General features: G+C 33.6%; 4 protein-coding genes across 9 annotated transcripts; 2 read left to right on the forward strand and 2 right to left on the reverse strand.

Moving 5' to 3' along the window:
- Nucleotides 1–1,256: 1,256 nt before the first annotated feature.
- LOC116777681 (lysosomal acid glucosylceramidase-like) lies at nucleotides 1,257–5,477 on the forward strand. Its single transcript, XM_032671355.2, has 13 exons — nucleotides 1,257–1,368; nucleotides 1,789–1,925; nucleotides 2,138–2,198; nucleotides 2,267–2,402; nucleotides 2,885–3,038; nucleotides 3,185–3,345; nucleotides 3,668–3,788; nucleotides 4,017–4,130; nucleotides 4,201–4,348; nucleotides 4,465–4,544; nucleotides 4,622–4,839; nucleotides 4,913–5,002; nucleotides 5,068–5,477. Exons 1-13 carry the CDS (start codon nucleotides 1,305–1,307, stop codon nucleotides 5,204–5,206), a joined length of 1,623 nt encoding a protein of 540 aa, XP_032527246.2. The 5' UTR covers nucleotides 1,257–1,304; the 3' UTR covers nucleotides 5,207–5,477.
- Nucleotides 5,478–6,427: 950 nt separating this feature from the next.
- LOC116777927 (short-chain specific acyl-CoA dehydrogenase, mitochondrial) lies at nucleotides 6,428–8,240 on the reverse strand. The gene is made up of 5 exons (XM_032671737.2): nucleotides 8,080–8,240; nucleotides 7,609–7,992; nucleotides 7,111–7,526; nucleotides 6,794–7,036; nucleotides 6,428–6,660 (listed from the first exon to the last, which is right to left on the reverse strand). Exons 1-5 carry the CDS (start codon nucleotides 8,114–8,116, stop codon nucleotides 6,517–6,519), a joined length of 1,224 nt encoding a protein of 407 aa, XP_032527628.2. The 5' UTR covers nucleotides 8,117–8,240; the 3' UTR covers nucleotides 6,428–6,516.
- A 191-nt stretch (nucleotides 8,241–8,431) lies between these two features.
- LOC116777928 (polymerase delta-interacting protein 2) lies at nucleotides 8,432–11,822 on the forward strand. 2 transcript variants are annotated; one of them, XM_032671738.2, is made up of 7 exons: nucleotides 8,432–8,606; nucleotides 8,690–8,969; nucleotides 9,975–10,019; nucleotides 10,608–10,785; nucleotides 10,909–11,072; nucleotides 11,210–11,415; nucleotides 11,575–11,822. In XM_032671738.2, exons 1-7 carry the CDS (start codon nucleotides 8,518–8,520, stop codon nucleotides 11,687–11,689), a joined length of 1,077 nt encoding a protein of 358 aa, XP_032527629.1. In that variant the 5' UTR covers nucleotides 8,432–8,517; the 3' UTR covers nucleotides 11,690–11,822. The 2 variants fall into 2 exon arrangements, with proteins under 2 accessions (XP_032527629.1, XP_032527630.1); XM_032671739.2 differs by lacking the exon at nucleotides 9,975–10,019 and having other exon boundaries at nucleotides 8,435–8,606.
- A 22-nt stretch (nucleotides 11,823–11,844) lies between these two features.
- LOC116777926 (5'-AMP-activated protein kinase catalytic subunit alpha-2) lies at nucleotides 11,845–18,074 on the reverse strand. 5 transcript variants are annotated; one of them, XM_032671733.2, is made up of 7 exons: nucleotides 17,622–18,074; nucleotides 17,194–17,499; nucleotides 16,558–16,857; nucleotides 15,624–15,819; nucleotides 15,009–15,144; nucleotides 14,763–14,882; nucleotides 11,845–14,096 (listed from the first exon to the last, which is right to left on the reverse strand). In XM_032671733.2, the coding sequence occupies exons 1-7, from the start codon at nucleotides 17,874–17,876 to the stop codon at nucleotides 13,850–13,852; spliced, it is 1,560 nt and encodes a 519-aa protein (XP_032527624.1). In that variant the 5' UTR covers nucleotides 17,877–18,074; the 3' UTR covers nucleotides 11,845–13,849. The 5 variants fall into 5 exon arrangements, with proteins under 5 accessions (XP_032527624.1, XP_032527626.1, XP_032527627.1 ...); XM_032671735.2 differs by having other exon boundaries at nucleotides 15,009–15,126; nucleotides 17,622–18,073; XM_032671736.2 differs by having other exon boundaries at nucleotides 15,009–15,102; nucleotides 16,555–16,857; nucleotides 17,622–18,073.
- Nucleotides 18,075–18,426: the final 352 nt, after the last annotated feature.

An 18,426-nucleotide genomic window follows, 5' to 3' on the forward strand; every position in this document is an offset into this window, starting at 1 on the left:
GACTCTTTACAATGCTATAAATCATATGATATTACCTACTCATATCATGGATAATATGAATTCAAAAATTTATTATTCCAGATATATTTGCTACTCGCCAAAATTTATGACTATTAATCATAATTGCAGGTGCTAGACATAGATCAATCTACACTACTGGCTGAGATGTAATATATAACCTACACATTACTCTTAAAATATATAATTTAAATATAATTTTATGACACGTAATTAATATATAACCAGTGATTTATGTTTATTTCATTTAAAAAAATCTCCAGAGAATGTATTTCAAATATTAGTTACGTTTTGGTACGCATTTTTTTTTTAACTACAACTTAAATATTTAAAAAAGTTAGTGTTTTGTAGAACGAATCATAACAAAAATGGTTTTCTTGTCAGCTCTTGTAATAATTATAATCATTTATATAATAAAATTGAAAATTTTTAATCCAAATATCTTTCATTTTATTCATTTTTAAAGCACAATCCTTAAACAATCCTTCTCCTTTAGCTTTCTTTATCAATTATTATTTTAGTGTAATGTTTGTTTGACACTCGATAATGTTAATACTGTTGCTATATTTGTATTTTTCTAATACAAGGCGTTTCAATAACACATTTCATGTTAAAATAACTGTCGAAATCTTTTTTAACCTTACCAAAAAATGTATTGTAACATGAGCTGTACGTTTTTCAATAAACATAAACATAAATTTCAACTAGCCATACGAAATTAAAAATATTTTTATTGAAATTATCTAAATTTTTTTTTAAACGACATCAATTCGATAGCATTGTGCCATCAACACGTGGGTATAATTCTTCAGTAATATTATGACTACTGGTATTATTCCACATTTCGCACATATAATTAGCATACAGACTATGCGATATCAAAAACACTTAATTGTGTTTAAATATTAGTATAACATTCTATTGTATAACATATGGCATAAAGTGTACATTACAAAAAAAAAGTCCTCTTGTAGCCGTGACGGATTGTAAATACAGATGTTTGTAAGAAATATTTTACAGGAGATTACAAAAGTATTACCAAGGAAAAATAAAAGATGTTCATAAAATTTTTACCAATTATAATTAATTGATACTTACGTACGTTTGGCCTGGTTGTCCGAGTTCGTTACGAAATCTATTAAATATAAAAATTATCTTGATGCTGTTAGTTAGTCGTGTTACATGTGAAAGAGAAACTTTTAATATGAATTAATATATTTTAATCATGCTGTATAAAACATAAAACCGTATATAAGCCGACCGTTGTATTTTCGGGTTTATTCAAAATGGTGTCAGTTAAATTATTTGTAGTTTCGACGCTGTCGTTTTTAGCGCATCAGATCTCTGCTGGTAAGGTATTAATTTATATAATTATATAAAATAAATGCTTCCTGTCAATATTAAAACAAAATCATCAGATATATAAATTTGAAACATTTTATTGTAAGACGTCTGTAAGCTTGTGCCAAATTTTGAATCTTCGAACATATTACCGGCTTTTGAATGACATAGGCAAAGGCGATACAATGTTGTGCTCAGCACACATGTCGCCATTACAGCATAGCGTAGTGGGTAGTTAAAAAAAATTCATTTCAGCTTTTAAAATCTCATCACAACTCTATTTTAATTCCTATAAATATGTTGATAACAGTCATGTTTGTAAACAAATTAAGCGATTTAATAAGTTAATTAATTCGCTTTTTTTATTTTTGAAGAAGTCTTAATAATAATTTTAGTGTAAGTGTAAGTAATTGAAACCTTATAATCCAGAATGTTCAGACGTGCCATGTGCTGCCAAATTTTATAATGAATCGTCGGTGTGTGTTTGCAACTCGACGTACTGCGACACTATCACCAGGGTTACCAGTTTTGAATCTGGTACCTTCGCCACGTATACTAGCAGTAAAGTAAGTAGGATTAGACAAAACGTTTTATTTTTTAATCGTATACCTAATATCGATTGTTATTAGTCATATATAATAATATATAAGACGGAAATATAAAAAAAAAAACAAAAACTATTTCGATGAGCGAAGGAAATACAAAGTTAAAAAAATGTCATAGACTAAAAATTCAACAACGGATTTTTTTTTTAATTGTTATTTATCTCCTACAACAGGAAGGCAAACGATTTTATAAACAGATTAATGATATCCAGAGCCGGGACCCGTCAGTGAGCGGTAAATATCTATACAATTCATTGTACATAAATGTGTAGATGTGAAAATTATAATACAATCAATTACAGACGATGAAGGAAATGTTTTCCTACTTGATCCGACGATTCGTTATCAGAATATCGAGGGTTTTGGCGGCGCTGTCACGGACTCAGCTGGTATAAACTTGAAGAGCTTACCTTTAGCAGCGCAACGGAAATTAATTAAGTATGTATATATGTTTACGTTTTAAATAACACACACATTTATTGTCAATTCTCAACAAATTAAATGAGGCTTCTGTGAGATGTGTCCTCATCATATATATATATATATATTTGTGTTTGAGTGTGTGGGTGTGTGTGTGTGTGTAGATGATTCTAAATAATACTTCGTATCTGAAATAACATTTAATGTACTTTGACAATAAAATAAAGACTTTGATTGAGTTGTGTCTCAAAAACATTATAGTGTAGATACGTTAAACATATAATAAAAAAAAATAAATAAATAAGAAACTAGATTGAATTAAAACTTTATAACGGTCATTACGTTTCCCTATGTGGTGACTGAGAGGAGAGTATATTACTAAATACTAATACATCTCTTTTATTCGATCCATTGATTAAAATTCTATGTACATTATTGACTATGAATATCTATAGGTGTAGTTTGAACCCACTCGCTTCTAATACGCACTTTTGTTCCAGTTCTTATTTCAGTGATGTAGGTATAGAATACAACATGCTCCGTCTGCCGATCGCCTCAACGGATTTTTCGACACGTATCTACTCTTACGATGATTATCGTAACGATACAGATCTAGACAATTTTAAATTAGCTAAAGAAGACTATGAATATAAGGTGATTATTAAAATAATAAAATACTCATTTTTATTGCTAAAATTCTATTAAATACTGGCAACATTAAAGTAGAACACATTAATTTTTGTATCAAGGTCATTAAAATTTCAAACTTAACAATGATCGTACCTGTCGTTTGTTTAAAGATTCCGTTCATTCAACATGCTAAAGATGTCGCCACTGACGATATTCATATAGTCGCGGCATCATGGTCACCACCTAAATGGATGAAGACTAAAGACAGCATGGTCGCAGGAGGTTCCGTAAAACATCGGTTCATGCAGGACTACGCTGAATATCATTGCAAGTATGTTGACAAACGATATGCAATAGTCGCTAAGTCAGCGTTGTATATGTCCAGGGAAATGTATTTCAGTGCACTTTAATAAATGAAACGGTAATACGGAAAAAAATCAAAGGAAACAAATACAATTATAGGGCACAGTTAAATGTTTAAAACACAAACCATTAACATTTTTATTATTTGTACATGACGACTTTTTTTTTATTGAAAATTGACGTCAAACTTAGGACAAGGTGGATAAAACAGTTGATTAGTTAAATCGTTACGAAACAGAGAACAAAATTGTATAAAAAAAATAATAGTTAAGTATTATTCCATTATTTAGATTTGCAGAGGCTTACAAGAAGAATGGCATTGATATCTGGGCTATGTCAACATCAAACGAACCAACGTCCCCTCTGCTGAGGACTCCTTTCCAAAGCACGTTGTGGTATGTGCCGGATATGGTGCGTATCATTCGTCAGTCACGTGCCTGGTTAATGGAACTGTTTTCTGGATGTGATTACGCGCTATGAAAATTTTATATATAAACATTTTGCCGATGTTTCGGTAAAATACAAAACTGAATGCCGTCTCCCGAAATCAGTCCCTACAGTTATAACAAAAAAATAGTTTTATTGAAGAATTGGCTATGGCGAATATAATTTCATATCTTCCTTGACTTTACTGTCTAGGGTGCCTTCATTTCGAAGTATCTTGGACCAACATTAAGGAATTGCTCGGCGGAAGGAATTAAGTTACTCACTATTGACGACCAACGTGGCTTAATTCCACTGTTCTCTGCGTTGGTAAGACATTATCCTGATACTTGCAGTGGACGAAAAACTTACTGTTACTGACACATTAATGTTTTTTTAGTTTTCAATTATAGCGCCGGAAGCCATTGAATACGTAGACGGTTTCGCTCTGCATTCATATTTTAATAAAATAACCCCACCCTCTATGTCAACATTCCTCCTGAAACAATTTCCAGATAAATTTGCTCTGGTGACTGAATATTGTGCAGGTAGATAATATATTTGTTGGAAGTTATTTGAAGATATTATATATACATATATATGTATATATATATATATATATATATATATATATATATATATATATATTGTAAATTTATGTTAGGATCTTCGCCGTCCGACGAACCGAAAGTAGATTTGGGTTCCTGGGCGAGAGCTAAAGACTACGTCCAAGATATTCTAGAGGTAAAATATTCTTTATTATAATGGAAAGGATTTCTTTGTTGAATGTTGAATATTTTAATGGTTTTTTGCAATCCCAGAATCTCAACAGCAATTTTGTCGGTTGGGTGGATTGGAACTTATGTTTGAACAGACAAGGCGGTCCGACCTGGGTCGGGAATTTTGTAGACTCCCCGATCATAGTTGACGCTAAAAAGAAAGAGTTCTACAAACAGCCCATGTTCTATGCCATGGGACATTTTTCTAAATTCCTACCGAGAGGATCACAAAGAATACAAATGTCTGCTGGTGCCGATAAGTGAGTTGGGCCAAATTTATTATATATCATTATCGCACTTCACGCAAGTTAATGAACTTTTATTTTCCTACAGCCAATGTGACAAGTGCGTTAAGGATCCGTCCAAAGAATACATTGCCTTCATGACGCCCGAAGACACAATTGTGGTCATAATATATAATGAGTAAGGACACCCGATATCATTGTCTTTTAATCTTTTGGACACAGATTGTAAGGCATTTTTTTCAGCGGGGAAGCACGCGAGGCGACATTACGAGTGGGCACGTGTGACGTCATCACCCAACTCGATGCAAATTCCATTACAACCATCGAAATACCGACCACACAACACGATGAAAACATGGACTGTAAAATCGTAGTGGACTAAAATAATATGTTGTGTTTTTGTTGATTTGCTGTTGTTTTCATATTATAATTTTACAAAGTATTGTTTAAAAATATTTAATTCTTTACAAACTGTCAAAATATTCATGATCATCTACATATGTTATATCGTAATTTACACAACATGAATCTAATATTATTTCTAGAAGAGTCGTGAACAATACTTTACACATAATATTTAATGTTTTTTTTTTATTTGCGTTTTGTGAAGTTTTGACGGCCACTTATATTATACGAAGACATAAAAAACCTTTTTAGTATGATTTTTTTTTCTTTTCTTTAATCTGTCCTTGACGAAATTTATGATGGATGAATCGTTTTAATAAACTTTCACTGGATGATAGAATTTTTTGTGGAGAGACATTAGTTTCAAGAAAAATCAAGGTTATTGTGATCTATGATAATTATATTCATTGTTTACTCATTTAGATCCCACTAATACGTATTACTTGAATTGACTTTAACATCTTTAAAGAGAATTTTAAGATAAGTTTTAAGTAAAATACGTTTAGTAAAAATACGTAAGTAAAATAGGTTAAAAACGTTAAAATAATCCTTGCCACTTTGTTTAACTTTTATGAATTTAATACTGATTATCATAAAATGGAATTATAAATAAGTTAGAACATATTAAAACTCAACTTCACGTACAATGTCCCAATTCAACGATACTAGCATCGCTGTTTGTTCAAGCCACCCACCAATCCCCAATCATTTAGTTTTAAAGGGCCAGAAAGTTCCAACAAATACAGTCTATTAACGTGCGTGGTTTCAAAGAAAGTCTTATAAAGGTTCCATAAAATTCACACGAAGACAGGACAAGCTTTAAGTATCCGCTTATTCATAACTTTTTTTTTTGTAAATGTTTTTATAACTCTGGATACAAGTACTTTTGAGCCTTTATTCAAGAAAAAAACTCCTAAATATTGCCAGTAGCTAAAATTAGAACAAATTTATAAGAGGGTTTCAAACATACCTCCTTGGTTTTATCGATACTAGCCACGTAAAGTTAGTTACATTATGTTATTATTTCTATATATATATAGGCATTGACGTAAAACAAAGTTTTTTTTAAAAACATATATTTTTTGTAACACATATTGAACTATAAAATGTCTCAAAATACAGTAAATGTTGCCATCACTAAATATCATATTTATGGGAGTTAGTCAGTCTTACATATAAGGATATTAAAAAACATTCAAATATTCTAAGGACATGATTACACTATTGAACACTTTGTTATATATCAAAAAATATTATATATCTATATTAGAACAGGGAACATGTGAATTAAACACCGTATTCCTTAATGATCTGTCCGGCTATAACCAGTCGTTGTATTTCCGATGTGCCCTCGTAGATCTCAGTGATCCTAGCATCCCTGTAATGCCTCTCCGCTGGCATATCCGACACATAGCCCATACCACCCAGAATCTGTCGAAACAAATACATATAGATTATTATTAATCGAATATTCAGGTCTTATACCTCATTTGAAAAATGTATGAAAACGAATGATATTTAATGTATCTGTGTTATTTGTTTTAGTACTCAGATTTCTCTATACCTGTATGCATTGATGAGATACAAATGTAGCTGCTTCGGAGGCAGCCAACTTAGCCATGGCAGCTTCCTTGGTGTACGGCTTTTTATTGTCTTTGAGCCATGCCGCCCTCCATGTCAATAACCTGGCCGATTCAAGCTGTAATGCCATGTCGGCAAGTTTGTTTTGGATAGCCTGAAGCTTCATTATGGGTTTGCCGAATGCAATTCGTTTTGACGCATACTCCACCGCTACATCTAAGGATGCCTGTAAGGAAAATTTAATATATTTATTATTTTTTCACATATTTATTACAAATAGTCTGTTATACCACACTTTACCTGTGCGATGCCTAAAGCCTGTGAGGCAATACCAATCCTACCAGCATCCAACGTCATCATGGCAATCTTAAAACCAAATCCTGGCTCTCCCAGGATATTCTCTTTAGGAATTTCACAATCCTCAAACATCAATGAGCATGTCGACGAACCTCTGATACCCAACTTATCTTCTTTTTTACCAAGCTCAAAACCTTTAATTGGTTTTGGCACAATGAATGCTGAAATACCCTTGTGTTTCAAACTTTTGTCGGTAGTAGCGAATACTACGGCTGCTTTGCTTTCATAGCCATTTGTGATCCAACATTTTGTGCCATTGATGAGCCACTTGTCACCTGCATCTTTTGCTGTGGTTGATGCAGCCCCAGCATCTGATCCATTACCAGGTTCAGACAGGGCAAAACATCCAACTGTATCCCCTGCATTTACAAGTAATATTAAAATATAGCAATAAATTCAATTTTGTAATTGTTAGTACCTGAACTTTATAATTATTAGTACCTGAACAGAATGGGGTTACAAAGTCAGCTTTTTGTTTATCGGTGCCCCAGTGCAAGATAGGGCCCAGGTAAAGTGAGTTATTCACTGACATAATTACTCCAGCAGATGCACATCCCCTTGAGATCTCTTCTAAGGCTATGGCATATGCCAAGTAGTCCAGCCCTGTTCCACCCAATTCTTCTGGCGTCGCTATGGCCATGAGGCCCAAGTTACCCATTTCTTTTATAGCAGCTGCGGGGTACAGGTGTTCTCTGTCGTATTTCGCTGCATTTGGTTTCAGTTCTTGCTCAGCGAAATCCCTACAGGTTTTATATAACATCTGATATGTATCAGGTAGAGCTGATAGTGAAGCTATACATCTGGAACTACTCGATGAAGATTGCACTAAAATTCAAATTATATATATAAGCCTTATTATTATATACGTGTAACTTAAATAATTTGTTTACAATACACAAATTATTTACGTACCGGACACGTTTACGGCTCTGCTTATTAATCTTAACATTTTGCCTTAATTTATTAATAAACACGACTGAATATGTGTAAATATGTACAAAATATGAGTAAATTAAAACAATAAAAATACTTTTAAAGCACTGAAGTTTGAACCCTTACTCACGTTCGGAAATTTTCTGATTTTACTCTATTGACTTTATTCATTTTTTGTGGATATATATTTATAAAAAACACTATTATTAAAATAAAAATGACAATTGTTCTTTTTATTACTATATACAATAATATGATATTGTATATATATACAAAATATTAACAGGTAACGATATAATTCAAATTTTCTCATTTTTGTTTTTAGGAAGCGCAAATTGTCAGCTACCACTTGCCATTGTCAAACAAGAATCAAAAACATCCTAGTATCCAATAAAAATTAGTAAATAAAATGTTAAAATGGAGATATTCTTAAGATTTGTGCCCACAAATCCAATAAGATTAACAGCTTCTAGGATATTATTAACCCATGTAGCTCATTACACACGGTTCGTATATATGTATGAAAATAAAATATTTTGTTACGTACTTAACCTAAGACTCTACTCAACGTTCTTTATCACAATATTAGACTTGCTGAAGTTGGAAAATTAGAAGCACCCAAAACAACCGGAAAATACGAAACTGGACAACTGATTTTACACAAAGTATTCGGATATAGAGGTGTTATATTATTTCCTTGGCTCGCCAGAGTATACGACAGGGATGCTTCCAATAAAAAGGATAACCCGGAAACTTCTCGAAACGTTGAAACATCGGGCGATTCTTTATCAAATGTCGGCAAAGAAGTTAAAGGGAAGACCCATACTTTTTACCAGGTCCTCATAGACACAAGAGATGCTCCATACATAGTAAGTATTAATAAATGTTGATAACATTTCTACTGAGCAATTGTTTGGTAAATGATATTTTTTATTGTGCCGCTCATCCTACCACTGTTTCTACATCTTTTAATGTCATGTTAACTTATTGCTAACTTATATACTCGCATTTAATAACTCTTCTTAAAACAGAGAACATGTTACACACATATTAATAATTAAACTAGGTATTACCACGAAAATCCTTTTAAAAATATAAGACGATCATCTTTTAAAAGTAATTTGCCTTAAGTGCTTAAATTTTAATAATGGACTTTGTATTCACTCATTCTATTAGCATTTTTAGGACTCTCAGCCTTATTTTCTTTTCTAAGAATATACTGAAAATAATATAAATTTGGTACAATCTTCAGTTTTTGTATATTGTGCACTAATAATATATACACATTAAAAAAAAAAAGTATTGTAGTAAGTAAAAATATTATAAATTATAATAATATAACTTAGGCTTCAGTTAACAATCCTATTGTCCTATCCTATCTTCCCCAATAACCCAACTGCTTTGCAGTAACCATGATTGTGGGCGGACAAGGTAATTATGTCTCACTCTCAGACAGCCCCATTTAATAAGTGCTTTCAAATTTTAGATTTAGAAGTGGCCGTGCTCGTTTCATTACATAACTAAACAGTATGTGCTACAAATATTACAATAAAATTTGATCCTAGTCCGCCTACACACAATAATAGATTGCTCAATGTAAATATCATCTAGATCACACACACATATATGTATATATATATGTGTGTGTGTGTGTGTGTGTCACTCGACACTTGCATTTGGCATCACTCGCCATTCTAGCAATTGAATCCATGACTGAACTTTAAACGACATGTCTTATAATTTTTTATTAATTCTATCACTCATATAGTTACCGACTTAAATAGTTCTCTTTATATGATATTATTTTTAATTATTTTCTTATTCCGCTAAATGTAATGCTATATATACATATATGAATCGTCTGTTTACTATCGAATATGCAATCTCACATCGACACGAGGCCAGAGTGGAGCAGGAAGGTACAGAAATGCTGAATGTAATGTAATGTCTGGTGTGATGATAATTTTACACTTTGATGACATTTCATTTATAATAGAGTACTCATTGTTTCATCAGTCGAGTAATTCTTATAATATATTGACGGACATCAAACTGGTTCACATATAACGTTTGTTCGATGACATGACTTACTTGATGCTTATAACGTTTCATTAACAAAAAAAAATATCACTCCGCATATATTATTTTGTAAGCAATTTATTGTTTTATGTGTTGAATAATTACAATAGTAACAGTGTGATTGTCTTGCACGTAAAGTTAATTTTTTGCCGTCTGCAATTTGATTAAGCAAGTGTTTTTTTGTCATAATTATAATAGCATCATTCTAACATTATATGTATGACGTTTGTTGATTATTGATTTTTTTAATACAGTCATATTTTATATGCGATGGATATTTAATGCTATGCCAGAATTGTACATACTGATATTCAGACATGATTCAACCATTTAAAGTATTAGATAATACCAATTCGTGTAGCGTAATTTTGTTTTGAGTAACTAGCATGTGTACTAATTGTTTACTTGACTATATCTACCTACTCTAGCGGGCTCAAACGGAGGCTGTTACTTTCCTTGGTAACCAAGAATCGAGTAGAAGCCTGTATGCTATCCCGGGGTTGGATTACGTGGCTCACGATGACATTATACCCTACGCATCAGTGGAACGCGTACCCCTCCAGCATGAGCTGTTCGATAAGTTTCTCATCCACAACCCAGATAAGGGTGGGTATTTGTTGTAAATTAATTTCTATCAAATCATACATTATATACAAGTGGTGCATGAAATACGTATGTTGTCAATGACTTTGATAAACTCTTATTTAGCTCTATGTTTAATGTTTGCAGATCCTCCGTTCACAGCACAGGAGACTCTGCGGGCTTGGCAGAAGAAGAATCACCCGTGGCTGGAGTTGAGCGACGTTCACCGCGAGACCACTGAGGGTGTCCGCGTCACTGTCATACCCTTCTATATGGGCAGCCGGGAGTCACAGAACTCGGCCGTCTATTGGGTGAGATTACTTTCTACTATCGTTATACTTTAGTGAATGTTATAAACAGGCGACCTCTGAGAGGCTCAAGGTTTTGGTTTGAGCCACTATGTAGAGGTGGTGTCATGGAATCCGTCTAAATCTTTCTATGTGAACAGTGGCGCTACTGCATCCGTCTTGAGAATCTTCTGCCAGCGGCTGTCCAGCTTCGCGAACGCCATTGGCGCATCTTTTCTCTGTCCGGTACATTGGAGACGGTTCGTGGCCGGGGGGTTGTGGGTCAGGAGCCTCTGCTGGGGCCCCGCGCACCCGCCTTCCAGTACAGCAGCCACGTCAGTCTACAGGCCCCCAGTGGACACATGTGGTATCAACATATAGAACATTATTTATACATATATATATTTCGTACTGCCTGTATTAATTGAGATTTATCAGGATTGCACATTACTGTCATCGATTTCTAAGATCATCACTTCTATAAAATCATAATATGTTTAAAGCAAAATGTGTTTTTTCTCTTTAGGGGTACTTTCCGTATGGAGCGCGAGGATGGCTACACCTTCGATTGTCGCATCCCTCCATTCTCTCTGGAGAGCAAACCGGATGAGGGTGCTCCAGTCGCACCCTCGCCAGCCTGATGAGAAACTTTGCACCCCTTCAAAATTAATACACCCATTCAAAGCTACTGTTCTCCTCAAGTAACATTTAGGTTCACCTTGTAAATTTTAGTCTTAAAATATAGATCTTTAATAAATTACAGTATTCTGTTAACGGTCTTTTAAATAAAACAACCTTCTACTCTACGATATTTAATGTAGGAATTTATTTGAATCAAAATTTACATCCAATGTCTTAAAGCTGTAAATAATTTTGTACATGTATCCTTAGGAGTTGAGTGCGGGAAATGCTTCACCAAACTTAATAAGAATAAATACAACATAGTAGCTCGAATGCCAAATATATAAGTATCAGCTCCGCTGTCTTGGGGTGTATATGTTTATTGCGTACAAGTTATTACTCATTTTATATACCCCCTTACATAAATCAATGTTTCTACGATACAAAGGCACTAATATATCTTTGGTTAGACAGCACTTGTGTATCCATGATTGATTTCATTAATTCTTTCAATATATACATTACAATGATTACATAAGAAATTTTAAATCCCTTAATGAAAAATAATACAAACAGTGACACTGGGAATTATACACGTTAATATTAAAATCACATTTCACACACATAAGGGCATATTTAGTTATAGTTGTCACGAAACCGTAATATCAAACCGTTTATATATCTTGGACTCTTGAACAGGGGTCTTAGTTGTTTTGATATCCATTAAACTGATATTTACACAATAAACTAAAAAGTATAAACTTTTCACACGGAATTTGAATCGCAAATAGTCAACGGTAAGCAAAACACTTAAAAGTAGCATCTATATCGAAAATAAACATCGTAATCAACATTAATAAAATGATCAGATCCATTTTGTTTAACCGCGAATTAATTTTAATGGAACGAGTCTTATGTTGATCTAATTCTTATAGCTTTTATTTTAATATGTCTCATAGTAGATATACAATGTTTATTAACGATAATTTTAATACTGTTAGTCGTTACTAAATCCTGAACAACCGTCGATAGTATATACAAAATGTCGCCAAGCTGTCAATTTTCGCGCCAATTGTACTAATGGTAACACAGTTATTAGTATTATCATGTCTGTGAAAGTTTTGTTGTCATAAATAATAAGGTTGGATATTATTTAGGTTTAGAATAATAATTGCTTTATTTATTATTTCGTACTACCACATGCGATGTATGCAAGAGTCTTTCTCTTGCCTCCTATACATTCTACAATAATATGTACGAAATAATTTTCGGTTTCATGACACGTAATTAACAATCCAATAATATTATACACAAATTAAGAAAAGAACGTAACATTAATCTAAATGGAACTTTATTAATAATAAATACATTTAAAATAAATTATTTTTATAAGGCATTTACGTTATTAAGTTGTTATTTAAAAAAGGTACATTTATTTAATTCGCTTAAGTTACATCCGAGAAGTTTCGCTGTCTCCTATTATTGCTTTAATTTAAAATTAACTTTTATCTTCACATTATCAGAGAATAATATTTGATATGACATTTTTTATGTGCCAAATGTGACATATTGCTGTAGGATCTTCATACATAAAAACCGTCACCGAAAAAGTATAAATGGGTTCATACAAGTGAATTCACGCAGATCGCACTTAAAATAAGCTAACACGAAACCTTACGAGCGATATATAATGTTTAAGTAAATGACATAGTGCATATAATTAGTTAACTCGATGTTTAAGGTTAAAATGATGATACTTTTTTATTATTTATTTATATCGATATACTAGTTCTAAACCATTTAAATATCCCACATAGCCCAATATAAAGACGAAAATCTACAGTAATATTTAATAAAAGTGATCCATGTGAGAGCACTATATTATTTAAATGTATGCATCTATATAAACTGAGGGTCTCGTACACAACACTAACATCCGGATATCAGATTATTTGATATTTGAAAATTATTCTAAACAAGTACAACACTAGCACTAGATGTAGCGACTGTCTCACAAACTCAACTAGCTCTTATATATTCCATTCAGAAACCTGGATCATAACCAGACCATTCATTCTAATTGCCATAACAATGTGTTATACTTGTAAAGTTTCAATGTGCAATAATCAAATAATGTTGACAACAGTAACTATGAACATAGACCCCATGCAAGTTCTACTCTACCGTGCCAGTTGTATGATGAGTGCGGCACACATCTCAAAGAACTCCATGGTATGGTGTCCGTGGTGCTGGTGAGGTATGGGAGCTGGGACGGGGGACGCTGGGGGCGGAGACACATCCCCCTCGGACTCCTCGCGCTCCCCTGACAGCGACTTGAAGTCTAGCAAGTATGACTTGTAGTCCACCTGGTACAACTGGAGTGACATCTTCACATACTTCTGGGTCATTTTGTTCATCGTCCTCACCCTGAAGCATCAGGTATTATATTACACCTTTACATTATATTCTTTACAATATTTTTTTCTTTATATATATATATATATATTTTTTATTAATAATTATTCTGTATCTTGTGGAAAAGCCTTTAGGGGCTGTTCCTAAAATACGTTCCCATGCCAGGGGGGAGGGGTCTGGCTGTGTGACATGACGTGACAGGGGGGGACGGGGGGTATACGGCAATGTTACGTTCGCCGCTTATTTTTTTTTTATGTTTGTTATGCAAGATATTTATTAATTTATTTAAATTTTATTATAATAACTAAATAAATATTTTTAATTTTCAGAATTAGTGTACTATCATTTAGAATTTATTATACTCAACAGGGAGGGGTCTTAGTTTTTGTGACGAAATATTTCTAGGGGGGGTCACAGAAAGTGTGACACAGCGTGACAATAGGGGAGGAGAGGGTTCAAAAAAGGTGATTTTAGTTTGACGTATTTTATGAACGGCCCCTAAATTTATCAATTTTTTTTGTATCACTTATATTTACATAAGATTTAATGTTGTTAGTTTGTGTTATTGAAACAGTAGCTAGCAACCAATGCAAATAGGATCTATCATATTAAGGTCCAAGAAAACAATTTCCTGCTCCAAGTTAACTTGGATATCGTTGTAATAACATGATCAGGTACCTGACATGATACGGATTGATGACCTTCCATTCATAATCCAGCGCCTTCATAGCTCTGAACACTTCCAGCATGATGTCGTTGGGTTTGCTCTGGGATCTGATGCCCAAATGCCATTTAGCCCTGGAAAGAAACTTACCTTTATAGATAATAGGAAAATTTATATTAATTGGGAGAATGAATAGAATTTTAGATTGTATGTAGGTACAGCTCAATGAATAGTGTATCTGTATGTACGTGGTTATGTACCTCTTAACTGGAGTGCCTCTCTTGTCTGCGGCTGGGGCGGGTGAAGGCTTGTCCCTCAAGGGCGCGATCCTCTCAGGGTGTGGACGCCCGCTCTCTGTTACCGCCGGGGGAGAACTGTCTAAACACACTAGCTCACCTCAAGGGCAACACCATAATGGTGCATATACCAAACAAAAATCTATTAGATACTAACAATCTAATAGATTTCCAAGTGACTCAGTAGTTTTGGAGCCAAGTTTTAGTATTGTTAAATTTTAACACGACGATGAACCAGTGTAATTTGGAATGTTAGCTGTTAATAAATAAAATAATAGCCATAGAAACCGCTTCATATTAATGTCTGCATAAGAAATCGGCGGAAATGATAACGAAATCATTAATATAATTTAAGAAGTCGTGACATTAAAACCAATTTTTCTAAAATCTTGCACACATCATCTTCACGTACAGATCGTACGCAAATTATATGCAAACATAAAAATTATTAGAGGTTTCTCTACCGTGACAAAGTTCGCAGAGACAATGCCACTGAGACTCTGATCAAACCTACTTATCAATGAAGATGTAATAAATACATGATGGTCTATGGTCTCAACGTTAGCTATGCCAACTCACTGGCCACATAGAAGTCCTTAATCTCAGCCTTGGCGGCCTCGTCAGCGATCCTCTTGTTATCTATGACGAGGTGGTACGCTATAGCCAGCTGATCGTGTGGGTCACCCGACAGTAAGGCCGCGTGGACCTCGTGCTCCTTCACACCGAACTTGTCGCACACCTCCGAGATAGCCTCCGTGTCTATGACGCTGCTGTCCTGAACGATACAGATAACAAATCGACAAGTTACTAAGGGAATACCATCTATTTTAAAATCTTCAATTTGTTTATACATTTCAAATACATATATGAAACATTACAAAACACTGCAAATAGTTTGTGGTAGATAAGAAATAGATATATATATAAGATTGCCAAAAATAAATAGATTATATTTCTCAAAAAAGTTTCCGTTTAGTCAGCGCAGGTATCCTATAGACTAGTATAAGAGTATTATTTTTATAAGCAACGAGTTGGGCTACAGAAAAATAAAATTACTCCATAGTCCAGTCAGCTGGATGTACTAAGATTCAGATAAAAACTTCAGAGAAAAATCCTTTAGTTTTAATATCACAAGAGACACAGATCAAGAAAAACATCTAGGATGGATGCTAGTTAGAAGAGGTTCTTCTTCTGATCTAAAGACTCAGCTAAGTGTTTACAAGCATTAAAACGGTTTGAAAATCACACACACACTGATCTTGTTTAGTCAAAATGATAATCATTTTGTACAAAAGGTCACTGAAACACTACTCGTAGTTAGACATCAGACAGATATAAGTTCTACAATGCATTAACATAGTAAAATAATAAATGGAAAATGTCAAATACCTGTTACATAGTAACCCATTACAGAGATCACCAAAACAAGACATACGCAGGTCGCTATGGTCGCGTTCCATTGTTAAACTATTCATGCATCGAAGTTAGTCAGACTAAAAAATGTGATTACCACCTGCTCCACGGGCGAGGGGAATAAATAACCAGGTAGATCCTTCTGGAACCATTCGTGCTTCTTCACATCTTCGATGGTCGCCCTCTTCATTGGATCCACTTGCAGCATATTACACAGCAGGCTCACTACCGTCTTGTTCAAGTACTCCGGGATAGGGAATATGCCAGATTTGATTTTCCTGAACAAGGTCGGTACATGCTCATCATCAAATGGCAACGTCCCACACAGCAGCGCGTATAGAATAACGCCGCAAGACCAAACATCTACCTCTGGACCGGCATACAACTTTCCTGATATCACCTACAATAATACAAATACTTGTGTCTTAAAACTGATCAACAAACAATTTTACATAATCACCAAGCAATGCTCTGTTAATATACTGAACAGACGCCAATATATGTTTTTCATTATATATATATAACTAGGAACGTAATATGAATGTATTGATTGAAGGTCAATTGCACCCATTCTAATAAGTTTTTTGTCCATCTAATTTATACAGATATTATTAAGCCACTATATGTTGCTACTATTCATACTAATATATAGATTGTTCAATTATTGCCGTTTGAAATATGGTTTTATATTGGTTGTAAGTAAACTAAAATGTTGACCAAGATAACAATGACTCACTTCTGGAGCGGCATAGTTGGGTGAACCACAAGAGGTTCTCAGAAACTCTCCGTCCATCATCATGTTCGACAACCCAAAGTCAGCAATCTTGACATGCATATTGTGATCCAATAGCAGGTTTTCTGGTTTGAGGTCTCTGTGAACTATCATGTGGCGGTGACAGTAGTCAACACCTGAGATGATTTGCTGGAAGAACCTTCTCGCTTCATGCTCTTGCAGTTTTCCTCTTTTGACGATATAATCAAATAGTTCACCACCAGATACATATTCCATAATCATAAATATATCCGTCGGTGTTGATATAACCTGTGAAGTGCAATCATAAGTTACAAATGCTCTATACTAATTGTTAAGCGACAGATAATGAAAACTAATGTCATTAGGTTGTAATATAATGTATTGAAATTGAAAATGTTTAAACAACTTGCCTGGTACAATTTGATGATGTGTGGATGTCTAAACAGTTTAAGGTTCTGTATCTCACGTCTGATTTTCCCAACAACATCTAAAGACTTTATTTTCTGTCTGTTGAGGATTTTCACAGCGACCTTGTGTTTAGTGAGTTGGTGTTCTCCTATCTTCACCTTACCAAATGTGCCCACTCCTAATGTGGTACCCAACGTATAATGTCCGATTTTAACTATCGGCTGATTGCCACTAGCTACGACTGGTTTATCAGACATTTTTAAAGAACTAACAGTACCACATCAAGTTCAAAGGATCTGCATTTGATGGGAAAAGAAGTATGACACCTCGATTTACTCCGTATTTACAGGAAAATAAAAAATAAACAAGTTTATATAACCAACTAAAAATAAACAATGACGAAAATTTAAGAGGGAGAAAAATTACAGAATTCTTTATATTATACAAGTGTCATTGTCATTATAGTCACGATTTCAAAAAACAAAACATGCTGTAACAGATTAAATAATTAATTTCTTTGTACTTATCATTCAATTTAATATTGTATTAGAAAACTTAAATAAGTTTTAAAACCTTTTAAGATTATAATTAAAAGTTCAATCTTCGTAATTTAGACATTATTTATATAAAAAATTAATCGTATTATTTTATTCAAAATTACAGATGAATGCTAACTGAGTTTATTTAATAACGTTTATTCCATTTTTATAATCGTCATCGTGAATATTGGGCGAATAAAACATTTGTTTTTATAGTAATACCTAATACCACTATTGATTAAGCAATAAAATGAAATGTGAATGTAAA

This window comes from Danaus plexippus, chromosome Z (genome assembly GCF_018135715.1).
Source record: "Danaus plexippus chromosome Z, MEX_DaPlex, whole genome shotgun sequence".
NCBI classification, from domain to species: Eukaryota; Metazoa; Arthropoda; class Insecta; order Lepidoptera; family Nymphalidae; genus Danaus; species Danaus plexippus.